General features: G+C 45.4%; 1 protein-coding gene across 12 annotated transcripts in view; it reads right to left on the reverse strand.

Moving 5' to 3' along the window:
• The window catches only part of LOC117211891, a 193,575-nt gene that overhangs the window by 48,856 nt on the left and 128,905 nt on the right, over window positions 1-15,814 (reverse strand). For all 12 annotated transcript variants that reach the window (XR_004488368.1, XM_033456188.1, XM_033456185.1 and 9 more), the window contains one exon: window positions 9,745-14,355. Coding sequence is in view for 11 of the 12 variants with exons in the window: in XM_033456188.1 (XP_033312079.1) it covers window positions 9,745-14,355 (4,611 nt within the window). In the remaining variant the exon portion in view is untranslated. The remainder of the gene's footprint in view (window positions 1-9,744; window positions 14,356-15,814) is intronic.

The following is a 15,814-nucleotide window of genomic DNA, read 5'->3' on the forward strand; positions in this document are numbered from 1 at the left end:
CGAACGTGTTCGAAATACTTGGAACCAATCGACCGGAATAACGATACATCGAACGATCCTGTACGCCGTGCGTGTGTATGTGCCATGAATCGTAACGTCCAAAAGCGAGAAAACGCTGCTCAAATATTGGGCTAAGATATTGGTTCAATAAATTAGACCGTTTAACGATACCGCGTGAAAGCTCCTGCCCCGACTTGCATCCGTGTTACGATCATTCCGAACAGAACGTCGTCTATCCGACGTTTCTACGTTAGAGAACCTTTTTATCCGAATCTGCTATTGGCCGTTTCCACATCGGAATGCGCGGCGGTTGTAAATCGATCTTCTAATCGAAATTATGTACTCTAAGGTTGGTTTTGTTTGTTGCTCGATAGTTAATCGTTGGACGTTTACGCATTGTTTGCGCGTTGTCGTTGAACTTTGTGCATCACGCGCGCAACCGATACCCGCCAGGCGTTAAAAATATATTCGAACGTTCTTAAGAGTCGTAGCTTACTAATTTACATTCTCTCCTACGTCACGTCTCGACCTTTTGATATCTTTAAATACAATTCGTGTAAAACGCGTAAACGCATTTCTTGGACACGAAATAATCGACTTGAGTAAATTCGACATCTTCGTTCTTAGGCTATCTACGAATAGAAAATATATCGCACGATGATTCAAAAAGTTAAATGGCTGTCTTTACGTGGAGTTATATCGGTATCACTGTTTATATCGCTTAACGACGCAAATAATTTGTCCATATCGGATATTTTCACAAATTCCCCGTGTCGTAGATAGCAAAATTCTCAATAAATTTGGTAAAATAAACCTCAACGGAAGATAGACTAGGAACAACATTTATTAATCGCATTAATTGCAAAGAAGGTAATGAAAATGGACATTTTCCTTTATTTGAATATTTTAAAAGCGAATGCGCGAGCATTGCAGTTTGAAACAGATTTCTAATCTTAGTTTCCAAGCCGTCCCGTTATTCCGTAAATAATTTCAGCCCGGAAATTTTACTTCGTAATAGATTGAAACTCCGAAGTCTGTTGTTTGAAATCCCGATACACGTTAAAATCGAAAAATCCGTCAAGATTACTAAACGAATATCAGATTCGCTCCGCTAACAAAAAATACCTAAATATCTAAGGAGCAACGAGGGAAAAACAGAGAATCGATGCCAGCATAATTCGCTTTGTGACAAGAACGTTTTCTAATAGCGTTCTACTCGTTCATACTGCACAAGAGCAAGCGCACGCGCGCGTCGAATCGAAATTAAGCATCTCCGAGTATAATGGGTTGCAAATCTTAATCGACTCATCGATCAAAGTCGTGCGTGCGCCTACAACGCTTGTTACGTTGTTACGTTGTTACGCGTGCCGGAGTTCGCTGACCTCTCTCCCAGAGATTCAATATAATTTCGCGGAAGAACTTTTTAACTTCCTTCCTCGTTTTATCACGCTGCGATCCCCTAGCCACGAATGATTCTTTGGCGACGAGTTTATTGCACGAAATTCCTCCTCCCTCGTTGACACGTCTAATCTTCGTCTGATCTTCGTCCAATTTTCTCATTGTATCCCGTTGTTATTGAACTCTTTGAAACTTCACGTTGTTTAGTTTCTTCTTTTCAAATATAACTTTCAAATATATAAAGAAAGGATGTTTCTCTTTTTAGTTAATTTTTCCTATTAGATGTTTAAACTCAAACTTTTTTTTATCTTTTTAATTTCTTCATCCTTAGGAATTCCTCGAACGTTTAAAGTTTAAAGTTCTGTTAAAGCTGGCAACGAATATCGCGCACTTCTTTCAGTTCAACGTTAAAGTTTTCGTACAAGAACTTTGGACTTAATAATTATAGCATTTTAGATGATAGAAGAACATCGTTCGTTTTGGTTGTTTCATTCCGCAGGAATATATAAAGATATATAAAAAATTCCATTCGTCCAACTTAAAAGGAACAAGCAGACACTTGTTTAAACACTAACGTTCACCTGTGCTAGCAGGTCTAAGATTTAAAACTGCAATCCAGCAAAACTGTAGGTCGCTGGCTAATGATCGCAACGGACGATGCCAGGTAACTCTAAGAAAAGAAAGAAACGAGTTTTGGCAAATTAACCGCGCTGGTATCTTGAGAGACCCAAATTCGGAATATATTAAAACTCTGCAGCGAATAGAATATTCTTAAAAGATGAGCAATGTACGAGAAAAGAGAATTTCACTCTCCGACCGTTGAAATTAATTTCCACTTTCTTATATTTCATCTAAACTTGAATCAAATCGCGATTAAAATCGATCGGTGATCGGAATAAAATTTGCGACGTCGCTGGTATAGTTTTTAAAAAACGGAATTCAGGCGGTTTAACGTTCGTCGTTCAAATGCATCGTTAGTTACTCGTAAACGTTGCCGACGTTGTTCGAAGGCGTTTCATCGATACTCTGTAAATAATCCCGATTCAGTTGCATTTTCAGCGCTTTCCAATCTGTTTTACCGAAATTCTAAACGAAACGTAACATTCCTCGGGCCCAACATTTCCATCATACGCGTATTTCAATGATTTCGATAATTACGTCGCTTTTAACCGACATAGTGTCGCTCTGATCGCATCAAAGCGGAAGGATGAAATTTTTACGAAGGTCTAGGTTTAGATCGACGTTTAGATAACAAATTTACCACAGAAATTATTTATGTCTACTCGATAATCATAGCACACAGGAAAATGAAACTTTAAAGAGAAAGACGATCTCTTACTGTTTTCGAAAAAGAATCAGGAAAATTCCAAAACTCTTCGTATATACCTGTTGGAAAGCCTGCCAACGTTCACAGATTGCCAAAAGGCAAGGTTCTCGGAACTCACAAAACTACCTCTAAACTGTTCCAAAAGGAAAAATCCTGCGGAGGAAGAAGATGGCAAAGAATAAAGAGAGAATTACGCGAAACTGAACTTCGTAGAATGCGGTGAAGCTCGCGAGAGATCTCGATCGACATGGAGAGTCGATTGGAGTAGCGAGGCGAGAGAATGGCGCGTGGTGCCGTCCGGAACGGCATCGGCTGACTGACTGAGTGGCGAGTGTCGTGTCGTGTGCGGCCTCTGGTCCGATCTGCCCGTGTATGTGGCTCGCGTGCATTCCGTCCCGTCCTCGGCGTCGATTCAAGGACCGCTCCAATTCCCAATACCTAATCGCAGGCGGAGAGTCTGTGTGCTAGGCCTTCTCCGGCAGCCTCTCTTTTGTTTACCTCACACTAGGTATTCCAACTGGGTTTCAATGGCTGGGAAGGGCGGCAGCTTTTCACGGCGAATAAAAGTCCTGATATTTCGATTGTTTACCGGTCTGCTGCTGCCGTTGCCACCGCCATCGCCGTCACCGTCACCGTCACCGTCGCCGTTTCGCCGTCGCTGCTGCTGTTGGCTGTCCGCTTGATAATTGTGCGTCGTGCGTGGATTCGATTGTGCTTGGAATAACTAGACGATGGGGTAGTGCCTGGTCTGAAAGAGAGGAACTGCGAGACTAGCCGACGACTGTTGGTTTTTGTTGTCGTTGGCTGTGCGTAAGGAGAGGCATTTGGCTGGATCGACACATCCGATGCTGTTGTTCCATTCGGATAATAATATTACGCAGTACGTTGATTATTACTATCTATGCGTTTGATATATCGATCTTGTTGTTAACGCTGGTTTATATTGTATTAGAATTTTTCCATGTTATTCAAGATGTCTGAACGTAGTCTAAATTCGAGTACCGTATGATCGTATCGAATAAAGTAAACTTTCCTCTGAAATCAGGATACAAAGGGAAAAACTTTTCGTTAAATATACTTTTAATCAACGCGTAAACCGAGCAATATTAACGATCGAATAGTTGTCCGAAAACTCGTCCCGCTCGTTATTACGATCAAGAGCGGAACGCTCGTAAGCCGACTAAATTCGTCGCACGACGATACATCCGGAATGTTCACGTAGTGACGCGAACCGAGGGAACGTTTCCAACCGCGCCTCGTCCATTTTTGTTCTCGTTCCGATCCTTCGTATCTATTTGTCATTTACCGATTATGGTTCATGTACGACATTCTTCGTTTCTTCCTTGACAGAACAGAAATCGCTTCGACGAAGAACATCCGTCGCGGCGAACGGTAATTCAGAAAATAACCGAGAAACCGTGAAACAAGATCAAAAGTCGTATGCGATACGAAATAGTCGTCGAAAGATTTATTTCGTAACGGATGACCTGGATACTACGGTAATTTCATAGTTTCTTCTAACGGCAGAAGCACGTTTAAAAGAGTTCCGTCGATAAGAAGAAACACAAACGCGGCCAACATCGACCGTCTCTGGTCGTAATTAAGTAGATTGTTCGATCGGAAGAAACAATCAAAAACAATGAAAAATAAACTCGGCGTAATATAGAGGAAAACTATATGAGATATTCAAGGTGGACAGTGTTGTTTAAAATGTCGCGAAATTAATGGATATTTTCGATAGGCAAAAAGGTACAACGCATACGAAGGATAATGCGAAACGAACGGAGCGATCGAAGTGTTGTCAAACACGGAGAGGCTGACGTTGACGGGGACGTGCAGCGCGCTAATAAAATATTCTGTAACGTATCGAGAAGTACCCTCGCTCGAAACGCGCCTAATACGCCGAAGTAGGCGAAACTGAAACATTTTGCCGCGAATGGACAGCTAGAAGAATGGATCCGGTAAAAACCGACGTGAATCCTGCGGATTGATGGATTAAAAAGCCTCAGCCCAGGCACTCGTCGATATTTCAAGACGTTTCTGGCCATCGATGATCGATATCCGAAGTGCCACGATCGAATCTGTGTCAACGTCGATTTAATCGACTTAGCAAGATACGCTTATCGCGCGGAAAAATTCATTAAGCATTAAGAAAACGAGTATTTTAAACTTGGCCGATACGGGATAGTTGTTCTTCGTCGGAGTAGAAAGTACGGTTCGGTCGGAAGAAAGATACTTGGTTATTACGTTCATCGATTGTTCGTGCTATTGAACTCGCGACAAAGTGCAACGTACGACGACAGCGACAACGACAACGACAACGACAACGACAACGCGTTTAACGCGCTTAGCATTAGCGTTGTACTCCTGGTGCGCCGAGCAGCCACGTTTATGGCATGGTTGTGGTCGCGGTCATCTCTGCTGATGCCTGCGAAATGTCAGCTCCGTTGCGCGGAGATTGTAAACGCGATTCGAAAAGGTCTCCCGAGCCGACCGGTCGTCCAACGATTACGATATCGTCGAGTAATCTGTCCTTGTTATCGCCTGTTCAACACTATGAAACGGATATGACTTTGCGCCGCGTAAAATAGTAGCGAAAACCTTCGGAACGAGAACAACCTGTGCGAAAATGACCTAATTTGCAACTGGTTCTCTCTCTAAGGACAGATATGTTGTGGCACACATATTTCCAACGATTAATCAGTAATGTAAAAAATATATTTATAAAAGCTACGAAGTAATTATACTTTCGTACGAAGCTTTCCATTTTTATCTTTATCGTGCCAGCTTATCGGGTTCGTGCATTGGACGTACAACATTGGCACTCGTAGTATAGGGAAGGTAGGAAAATAACGATAGAGGTGTTGTTCTCGGGCGGTCTAATAAAATGAGATTTCCTATCGACTGCCTTGTCAGAAAAAAATAACATACTCGTTTTCCTTCAAATTACTTTATAGGTAAAAACATTACGATGGACAAAGTAGATAATATATATATATGTCGGAGCGGACATTAGAATTAGGGTTAGGGGCGTGAAACGAATCTTCGTTTGGGTTACACGTTGTCGTTATGCAATAGAGAAGACACTGACTAGTGCAAATACGATTATTATAGAGCCGGACAAGTAACCGTGGTAGTTAGGCACTCGAGAAACTAATGACAATGATCCTAGGTTCAATAACGAATCCGCGGTCGACGGGATGATAGATGAACGTACTCACAAAATCTAAGTCGGATGCGTGATATTCACTGGTCGTAAAGGGTTACTCCTTTCATCAGTGAGATCGCGAACGAGAGTGCCTTTCCCGTCCCGATGATGCCACAGAGGAAAACTATAATGGGGTGTGTCTAAGGATACGAGATCATCGGATTCGTCGAGAAAAGCCTTCGTTCAGAAAGTAAGGGAAATTGACGTTGCTGCTAATTGGTCAATCTCCATATCGATGGTTAGAAAAAGATGCTAGCCACCCTCGAGGGAAAGTTGCTAGTGGGAGACCGCGCTCGTTGAAAAATATGTCTCCCCTATCTTCCCGTAGTTGGGACAAAGACTGTTTGTCTGTTTGAAGGACTTTAGTTAACTAAACCTTAAGATTTATAACGGGCCCTCGGGCTAGCCGAACATGTACTGCGGAGACGCATCGACATCTGGCAATCATCTTACTCGAAGAATAGGGTCTGCGTGTGGCGAGCCACGGGACAGAAACCGTTGGAATGTTTACTGTCGCGTGTCCCCACTAATATTTCCTTTAAGGAGAGCTATAGAATTACTCCATACCTTTGCTAGGCAAAGCGTTCATCCCGTGACCGCGGCTACGTTCGGCGACTGACTGTCGCCTCGAGCCCAAGCTCATTATCACAACTCTCGAACAATTACAATCGGATTGAATAACTACAATTGTTCAGTTACAGACTCCGGTGTTCTTTCATCTCCGACATATATATATCGTTTTTTACGTAAGAAACATAGAGTTTATTAAAAGTTCGAACTTTATGCGTTCGAGGTAACTTCTATTCAGTTTGTCCGAATTGCCGATGCAAATAGGACGATTCGAATGCATCGTTTTCCCATACATAAACGAACTAGAAGACTTGGAGAAAAACTACAACCAGCCGCTGTTTAACGCGCGAGTAGCCTAAAATTCCGTACGATTTAACCTCTTTAAATCTGCAGTGCAGCATCGCACACGACACAATACCATTGTCACGTGCGCGAAATGAACGCTTTACATCAGCGTCGTCGCTATCGGTGCAACAAACGCGCGGAAATCAGTCACCGTTCAACGTTCGCGGGTGGTCGTGCTTTTCGATGATTTCTAGCCGGCGTGGTACCCACCAGGCGAACCCTCCAGCCCAGCGCAATTATTTCGCGTTGAGAGCGGCGAATTCGATCGAATCCGCACGGATTATCCGGCAGTCGAAACAGAAGCGGTCTCTGACTCTGACGCTATAGATGTCCTTTCCATCTGTTGCCCCTTCCCTCGCGACCTTCGCTTGCCCGGACCACGCTTGAACCCGTTTCGATAACGGCGAACAACCGAGTCGAGCAGCGACTCTTCTTTCTTCTTTTTCTCCTGTGCCCAGTATGCAGCCGGTTCGCCGCTTTAAACCATCGTGTTTTGGGTGTTCACCCAGCCACCGAAGGTGAACGTACTTATTAAGAACTCGCCGAGTACCAAGGCAACCGTTCGACCTCTCCTCCAGCTTCTACCGACCGTTATCCAAACTTCTTGCGCGAGTTCGTACGCTCACGCCTTCGTGTGCGTTCCGTTCTGTCTGATTTAAATCTTCGACACGGATCGCTGGACCCTTTCGTGGTCTCGGATATTTTACGGTTATTTCGTTCGCTCGTTTCTCTTTCTTATTTCTCCTCCTTCGCTTTCTCTCCTTCTTTCTTAATTTTTCTGTGTTTTCGATGACTTATAAACGCGTTGTATATACACACGCGTATTTTGTACCAAATGACAGACGCGTATGACAGAATGTAGTACTGTTAGAACCTTAAAATTCGGATTAAGACCGAAACTATTTAAGTATTATTTAAATTTGAGCGTAGAATTGGTTTTGACCGGATTTTTAAACGACTCGATCACTTCATTTTAATCCTTTCGCTCGATTTACCGAAAATTTCGCCTTTTCTTCGTAATAGAAATAGGATGGAATCGAGACACGTAGTTTGTAAATTTCCGCGCGAAATAATTTCAATCGTCGAGCTTTCTAGGAAGTTCGTTAAACGGTGAGTTTCGCCTTAAATTCTAGAGAAAATTACTCACAGGAATTCCGGGATGCTGCGTCACTCCGTTTATATAAAGCTGCAACAATTTCAATGGATGATGCCGATAAAATCATTGCCTCCGTATAATTTCTATTTTTCCGTTTTTATTCACATTGTTAGAGCTGTAGTATCTCGGTTCATTACCGACGAGAAAAAGTTTGTTTCGTCTTTTCTTTACATAATCGGATCATCGGATATATTTCATTCTTTAAATTTAAATTTATCGAAGACTCGATTTACGACAAATTTTGTAAAAAAAAGACATTTACTGTAGTGATTCGACATCACAGAGATAAATATATAAAATACATTAAAAGGATGTAACGACGAAGAAGAAACTTGAACTCTATCCTTTTTCAGTCACGCTTACATGCTAAAACTGTGATTAATACTACGTATTAAAAAAGAAAAAGAACAAAATCGAGTATTCAACGCGTATATACATACACACCAGTGGAACTTAACGTTAGTAAAAATGTCTGTGAACAAGATCCCTGCGATTATGGTACGATTATCGAGTCACAACATATTAATCGTACATCGCCGTTAAAATCTTATTCTCTTAGTTCGTACCCTGATATATAATATTCCTTCTAATTCTTTCGTCTATTGAGAACAAGGCACATCAAGCTATCGATCGTTCGTTCGATACTTTTCTTGCCACGAAACATTTTTTTACGCGATAAACAGCGCATGACTTTGTATTCGAGAAGACGCACGGCAGATTAGCAGAGTCTTGCGTTAAAACGCTTTAGAATCAAAGGTAAAATCCATTTCGTTCATTCGCAATTACCTCTCTATGGCGAATTAGTACTTTTACCGCGACGAGAAAGAAAGCGATCGAACGATTCGAGCAATCTCAGGATTGTAATTTCTGCCTTGGCGTACAATGACTGCTAGCAAGAGGCACTCACACACGTATCAGTTCACGCACACTCATCTGTCAGGCCGTGTTCCAACTCGCACTACTTTGAACGTCATTCGTCGCACGATCATCGGCCAAGTTTGTATCTGCAAATCAAATCAACGTAATCTTTTCCTTACTTCGACCGAACAAGCGATACAACGTGTAATTTGTTTTCGAGCGTGAACACCAGTGGGATGCAAGTTGGAACGCGGTCTTGTTTGGCAACTAATCGTAGATAATACAAAAGTGATATTCTTTTGAAATTTGAATCGGTCGTTGGACCGAACGAGTAGCATCGGTTTCGTTCGTTTGCATGTTTGCCGGTCTGGAAATATATTTAATTTGCCTCTTTCTTTCGAACCATTTTCATATACAAATTTCATTGGAACTAATTATCGAACAGTGTGGTATACAAAAACAAATACAAGTATTTCATCCCTTATTTTACAATTACGATACGACAATAATCGCGATACGATCAAAATCCCATTACATTCTTTTCAAGGCAGGTAATATTCGATGAGCGTCGCTGAAACGATCTTATCGTTGGCGCGATCGAACGTCGCGAAATAGAAACGTATTCGTCCAGCGCGGCACTTGGTTCAGGTTCCAAAAGAATAGGAAAATTTGGCGTGGCAACGAACGTTATACAGTCCACCGTAAAACGCAGGTACATTTGGTAATGAACAAATCCATCGAGCATTTCGACCGATCGACGAGATAGCAGAGCGAGAAGAACTTCGGCCGGTCGAATCCGCACGAGAGCCGGACGAGGCTTTGGAACACGGCCAGTCAGTCACTTCCTGAACACACCACCGGGTGTCTTGAGGAGCCACTCACCTGCAGCCCTGTTACAAGCTTCCTTAGTCTCCTGGTTCAAATCCTGTCTGTTGCTCGGCCCGAGATATTCCGCCGCCGTCGTCGTCGTTGTTGTCGTTGTCGTCGTCGTCGCCGTCGCCGTCGAGGTACTCTGCTGTACGCCCTTCTCGAGCACCTCCAAAACGACGTCCCGATCGCGATTGGCCGCAACCGTCGCGCTCGTGATCGGCCCGGTGCCGGCGCCGTTGTTCAGCACCGGTGCACCGTTCCTCGACGCATCGAGAACGTCTCCAGGTCGTTCCGCAATTGGCAACCCTCGCCCCGAGTCCGCCATTGAGCTGCGCTGCTGTTCCTGGAGCAAGCAGGCGCTCGACAGCAGATCCCATTGCCGTAGCTTCTCTCGATCGAGCTCGAACGCCGCGGACGTCGCCGCAGGCCCGGACATCTGCCGCGTTGTCTCCGAGATCGAGCGAACCGGGGGAAGGTTGCCTTCCTCTAAAAAATGATCCATATCCTCGGCGGTGGCTTTCCGGTAAGCCTCGTTTTGCGCGTCCCACACGTACCCGCTCGCGTGAATCCGCTCCATCGACAGACTCTCGTACGTCAGATCGTCGACCATCTCGTCCCTCTCTTGTTCCTTGCTGGCTCGACGTTTCACGCGTGGCCTGTCCGAAGAATCCTCCGAGCAATTCTCCCGTCGCAACATCACGCTGTCGTTCACGTAGGTGGCACCACGAGTGATTTTGTTCCGTCCCTTCGAGTCCGAGCTAGATATGGTCGGTCTTGGTGGACTGCCCAAATTGTCCAGGGACCTGGCATTTCTTAGACTCACTCGCCGGAGACTTTCTCTCCACAAGGAGTCCTGCTCCCAGGGGTCATCGACGTTGAAGCTGTTCGACGTAGAACCGCCACCGATGCCGCCCATGTTCTGAGGCGCTTCTTCCTCAGCCTGAGTGGGCGGAACCGTTGCTACTCGGTTGTTTCTGTTCCTCTGTTCCACCAGATTCTGAAGCCCGACGTCGTCCAAAAGGCCCTCCAAAGACCTAGACCTTCGATGGGACGTCTGCGTTCCAAGCGCCAACTCGAAGGTGTCTCGGCTGTTCGACTGGCTGTTCGACTTATCGCGAAGGCCATGCGGATACAGATTCCTCGTGCTAATCTCTGCCGACGAGATATCAGGCAGTGGATCGGTAGATTTTACCCTCCTCAGAGTATCGGCTTCGTAAAAGTTCTTCTTGTCTACGAGATCGACTTTGTTGTCGCCCAACAGTTGACAAGTAGTTTTCCTGAGTTCGGCTGCTATTCGCCTAGCCTCGTCTATGTCATCCACTTGAATCTGTCTGGGCATTTGCCTGGAAATTGGATTCACGATACGTCCTATATCGTTCCTCTTGTTTAACGCGGATGCGTCGTCTCTTTGATTGTTTAGTTGAGGCAATCTGGAAGAATGACCGATCGGCTTCATCGACTCGGCGGTATCTACGGCGTTTACGCTACCTTGGAGATCGGAGTAGTAGTAAGGAGCGCCTGACTGCTCGCTCTGTAGATGTGGCTCGCCTGGCAGATACGATTGAGGCGCGGGATTTGCCTTAACCGTAGACGTCGAAGTTTGATAGTGACTGGAATCTTGACTGGACGACGACCTGTGGTTCGATATCATGGAGTATCTAGCGGAATCCTGACTGGCCGACCTCGAGTGACTTTGGAACCGTAGATCGGAGTAGGGACTCGCGTTTTGCAGCATGTTGCCGACCAAACTGTTCCCGTGGTTTCCTAAGGACATCGAACCCGTAGGAGAGTGCATGGAGGACTGGGCGCTGGCAGGTCTCTGACAAGCCATAGAAGTCGAGATCGAAGCGGCTCCAGAGGCCAGAGAGTAACTAGAGTCTCTGCTATGAGAAGCCGTAAGCAGATTATTTTGAGATCCTCTCTGAAGACCGTGCGAATTGTCTCGTGATTGGTTGTCCGATCGAATCGCCGGTGAATTTCTCAGTGGAGAAAAGCTCGAAATATTTTCGTAATGAGCATCCCCGGTGAAGGATTGCGAGTGCTGATGAGAAGGAGGAGCGTCGCAGACTCTCATCGAAGGCAAGCTACTCGCCGATCCCATTTTGTTCGCAGCGCCGTACCTTAGAGATTGGTCGAGATTATCGAAGGCCAAGTTCGCTTGCCTCGACAGATCGCGGCAGGTGGTCTTCTGAAGCTTGTCCACTACCATCATGTTCTCGTTGAATCCGTAAATGCTATTGTAACTGAGATCTTTCGCATACAAGTCGACGTTGAAGGCGTCGCGAGCCTGCAGTTCCTCCAGATACTGATCCAAGTCGATACTAGCTCCGTCGAAGCGGCTTCCGAGGGACTCCAACTCGTCTAAGCTGTCGAGAACTTCGCACACTTCGCTGACTGGTCTGGTTTTCAATTGTCTGTGTCTCGCTTCCTCCTCGGGCATCCTCAGTTCCACCGAGTCGCTTCCGGACGCGCTCTCCAAAGATATTCTACTGTCTCTAAAAGTGGAGCTGATGGTAGCGTCCGAAAATCTCGACGGAGGCCTATGGGTCTCGATCTGACCCATCGGTTTGTTCCACGACTTCGGAGAGTCTCTGCCCGAAGTGTTATCCTTCGTCACCGCTACTTGCGGAGACACCTTTTTGATTTCTAAAGATTCTTGCATGTCCAAAGAGTCCAAATCGTCCAACGGAGGCGGGGAGGTTGGAATAGGCGGGGGTGATACCAGCTCACTGTCGGAAGAATCGTGCAGTTCCGCGATCATGGTTCTACTAGCGCCTAAATAATAGGAGGCGGGCCTGAAAGTATCCGACAGACTGAACCTAGGATGCCGTGGAGCGTCGATCGAATCCAGATCCTTTGAGGATTCGTCATCGGCGTCCGAACTATCGGACTTGAGGGCTGTTAAAATATCGGGGAGATCGGTCGTTCTCGAATATGTCGAATCGTCGTTTCTCTTTGAAAGAGACACCTTTCCACCGTCTTGTTCCTCCTTTCCCGACAACTGACTCACCTCCATGTACACTGGCTCCATTTTGTTGTCGGACACACAGACGAACTCGTAGTGAGGCGTGTCCAAGGTAGAATAATCGCCGGAATCGTGTTTCCTACCTTCGTCGGTGGGCGCCAAAAGGGAATGGGTCATACCGTTCTGCGCCATCTCCACGTACGAACTTTCCTCGTGGTCCAAATTGGCAAATAGGCTCTCCATCATCTTTGGATTCGGTCTGTCGTCGTTCGGATCCAATATAGCTTTTCTAGGAGTCATGGGCAGATAGTGTTCTTCGGGACTGATATCCTCTTGCTTCACGGTGGGACTCGTGGTACCGCTTTCTCCGGAGAAACGATCGCCGTGAGTCAACAGAGATTCCGTGACGCTTAACCTAGCGCAACTGGGATTCGATAGGATGTCTAGATCCTCCGTAGGTATGGTTTGATCGCTCTCGCTCTCCTTGGACGATGATCTTTTCTTGCGTCTAAAGGAGACGTCCCCCTTCTTCTTCGTCGTGTCGGTGTACATTCTATGGTCGTTGATAGGCTCAGGTACAACTTGATCGATCTGTAGGGTCCTCTCGTTCTGCGCGTCTTCGTTTCTCTCACGCTGATCCAGATCGCTGCCCGTATCGTACAGCAAAGCCTCCGAGTCGCTGAATACTCCACGGTGTTTCACTTCCTGGTGCCTACCGTATTCTTGTCTTTGAACCTGTCGAGACTTCCTCTCGAAATCCGCCAGCAGATCCTTCACGGATTTGTTGCTATCCGTGGACGCTTGTTTGGTATGGCCGTCTTTGACGTTTTTGTACTTACAATCTTGAGAATCCGAATCACCCAGAGCGAAGCTGCGGATTATCGACGACGTCTTTTTCGAACAGTCTAGCTTAGAGACGTGGGCTTCCGTCGCTTGAAGAGGAGACACTTTTAGTGGTTCCTGCATGGCGAATACCTCCTTCACCGGACTCGAACCATCCATGTTTAGCTCGAACGATCGTATCCTACACTGCACCAGATTCATGGTTTCCGGTTTAGCCGCAGACCTGTCCTCCTTCTTCGAATCCAGCTCCTCCTTGATGTACTGATAAGAAAATTCTTTGATGACCTTGCTCTCATCGATATTGGAATCCCAATCGTCGGGTTCCTTTTTGGTGGTCCACTGAACCGTCTTCTGGACAGGCCAGGTGTCTGTCGCGTATCCGGTCGAGCAATTCGAATTCTTGCCGGCTTGCTCGACACCGTAAACCGTAGAAGTCTTGAGGATCCCGGACGGTTTCTTCTTGAGTTTGTCTTCGTCGATGGAAGAGGTATCGTGATCTTGCCGATCGGTTCTCGTAGTAGACGTCTGCCCGGAGGAAAGATACTCCGGAGAACGTTCGGTTCTCGGTATAGGAGGGAAGCTGACCTCCTCGTACCCGGCATCCGGGGGTATTCCTCCCAGATTAGGTAGAACGGTAGCGGTGGGGCTCGGTTGTCGGTCGTTCGAGACTCGAATAGCGTTCTGACTCTGGCGGCCACTTCCGGGGATGGCATCGTGAAGCGGATTTCCCGACGAACGATTGTCTCCGTGCTGGCGGGGGCTCCTTCCTGCATGCGAGGGTCTACGCGTGCGCTTCCTCCGGACATCTCCCAGCTCTGATTCGTCCGTTACAAAACAAACACACGAGGACGTTCGTTACTCACGAGTGTGATTAATGACAACCCAACCCTGTCGGTACAATTCAAGCTAAAGTAGCAAGCTGGAATCGGTCTTGATCGTTACGAGAATCATTCGGAATTTAACAGGGATACAGGATCCTTGTATTAAATATCGAGAAAAGTAACATTAGATATCATAGTTGTAGCCAAGAGTAATCGCATTTTATGCATTAGAAGAAAATAAACCAATCTCGCAATGATCCATGAACCGATCCGACGTGTTCTCGATCGCTCGACGACAAAAACACGTATTACGAGCTGGAAGTTAGACGGCGACCACAATCGAACGCCTCTACGATAGTGTTAGTGATATAATCCTCGACATGCCATGCTGACCCACATTTTGCAAAGTAGTATGGCTGTAGTACGAGCGTTAAGTCGTAACGGACGGTTTCGCTAGTTAATTTCCAAAGGTGTTAATCGTTCCCATTCACCAGTCAGCCCAGACCCAACAGCAGCAAAGAGAAGGAGCCCCACGGAGAAAATGTTTGCAGATTCCGCTCTTTTCTTACGCTTATTTATTTTCTATCTTTTTTGCGTCTATTTTTCGGTTTCCTTTCACCTTTCTTAAAGTTTCTTGCTATCTACAAATTTGATCAACCCCTTGACGAGGGGCAACTTGGCGATAGAGAGAAGAACAGCTAGAGAAAGATAAGAGAGCACAGACGAGGAAATTCCGAACGTTGTAGTAGCGATGTCCGCTCGGTCTCGATCGCGAAATGTCGCTAAAACATATGCGTCTCTTTTTCTCGTTTTATCGTTCGTGCGTTCGTACTTGTGTTAGTTTCAAGAAGATGATTAAAGTAATTTTAATGAAAGTGTAACAGGATTCGTGACACACAGATTAATTCGACTCTCAAATTGATTCAATGCACTTTATTCGAAAACTGGTACGTAGAAAAAATATAAATCCTTAGTTTCATGCGCAATCAGCGTCTCCTCTCGTTCTTCGCTAACGTATCTCTAATGCGATACTATCGACTCGTGCAACACAATACAGAAGCGTTTTATTCGTTTTAAGGTTTATTTCGCAGAGCACACGCGTAAGTGCGTCGACCTTGTTAGGGCGGTTATACTGGTTAGAGTTTGCTATCATACTTGGTAAAGTCCAACTATCTACTTAGAATTCTTTCAGTCAATAGACGCGGCACGTTCGTGGGCATATTTATGCAAAATTTTGTATAAATCGTCCAAAAATTCTTAACACGATATATTTTTTAAGATACAATTAGCGAACTAAGCGTTAAAACGATCTTTCAACAGGTACACCACGACCTAATTTTGGTAATGAAACACGCTGAACAATTTTTCTGGTTAATCGTAAAATTTGGTCCCAAAGTAATTTACGGAATTATACAAAGTCAACGTACAAAGTAAAATCGAACGTTCTAAAGAA

This window comes from Bombus bifarius, unplaced genomic scaffold (genome assembly GCF_011952205.1).
Source record: "Bombus bifarius isolate JDL3187 unplaced genomic scaffold, Bbif_JDL3187 scf7180000008263, whole genome shotgun sequence".
NCBI lineage: Eukaryota > Metazoa > Arthropoda > Insecta > Hymenoptera > Apidae > Bombus > Bombus bifarius.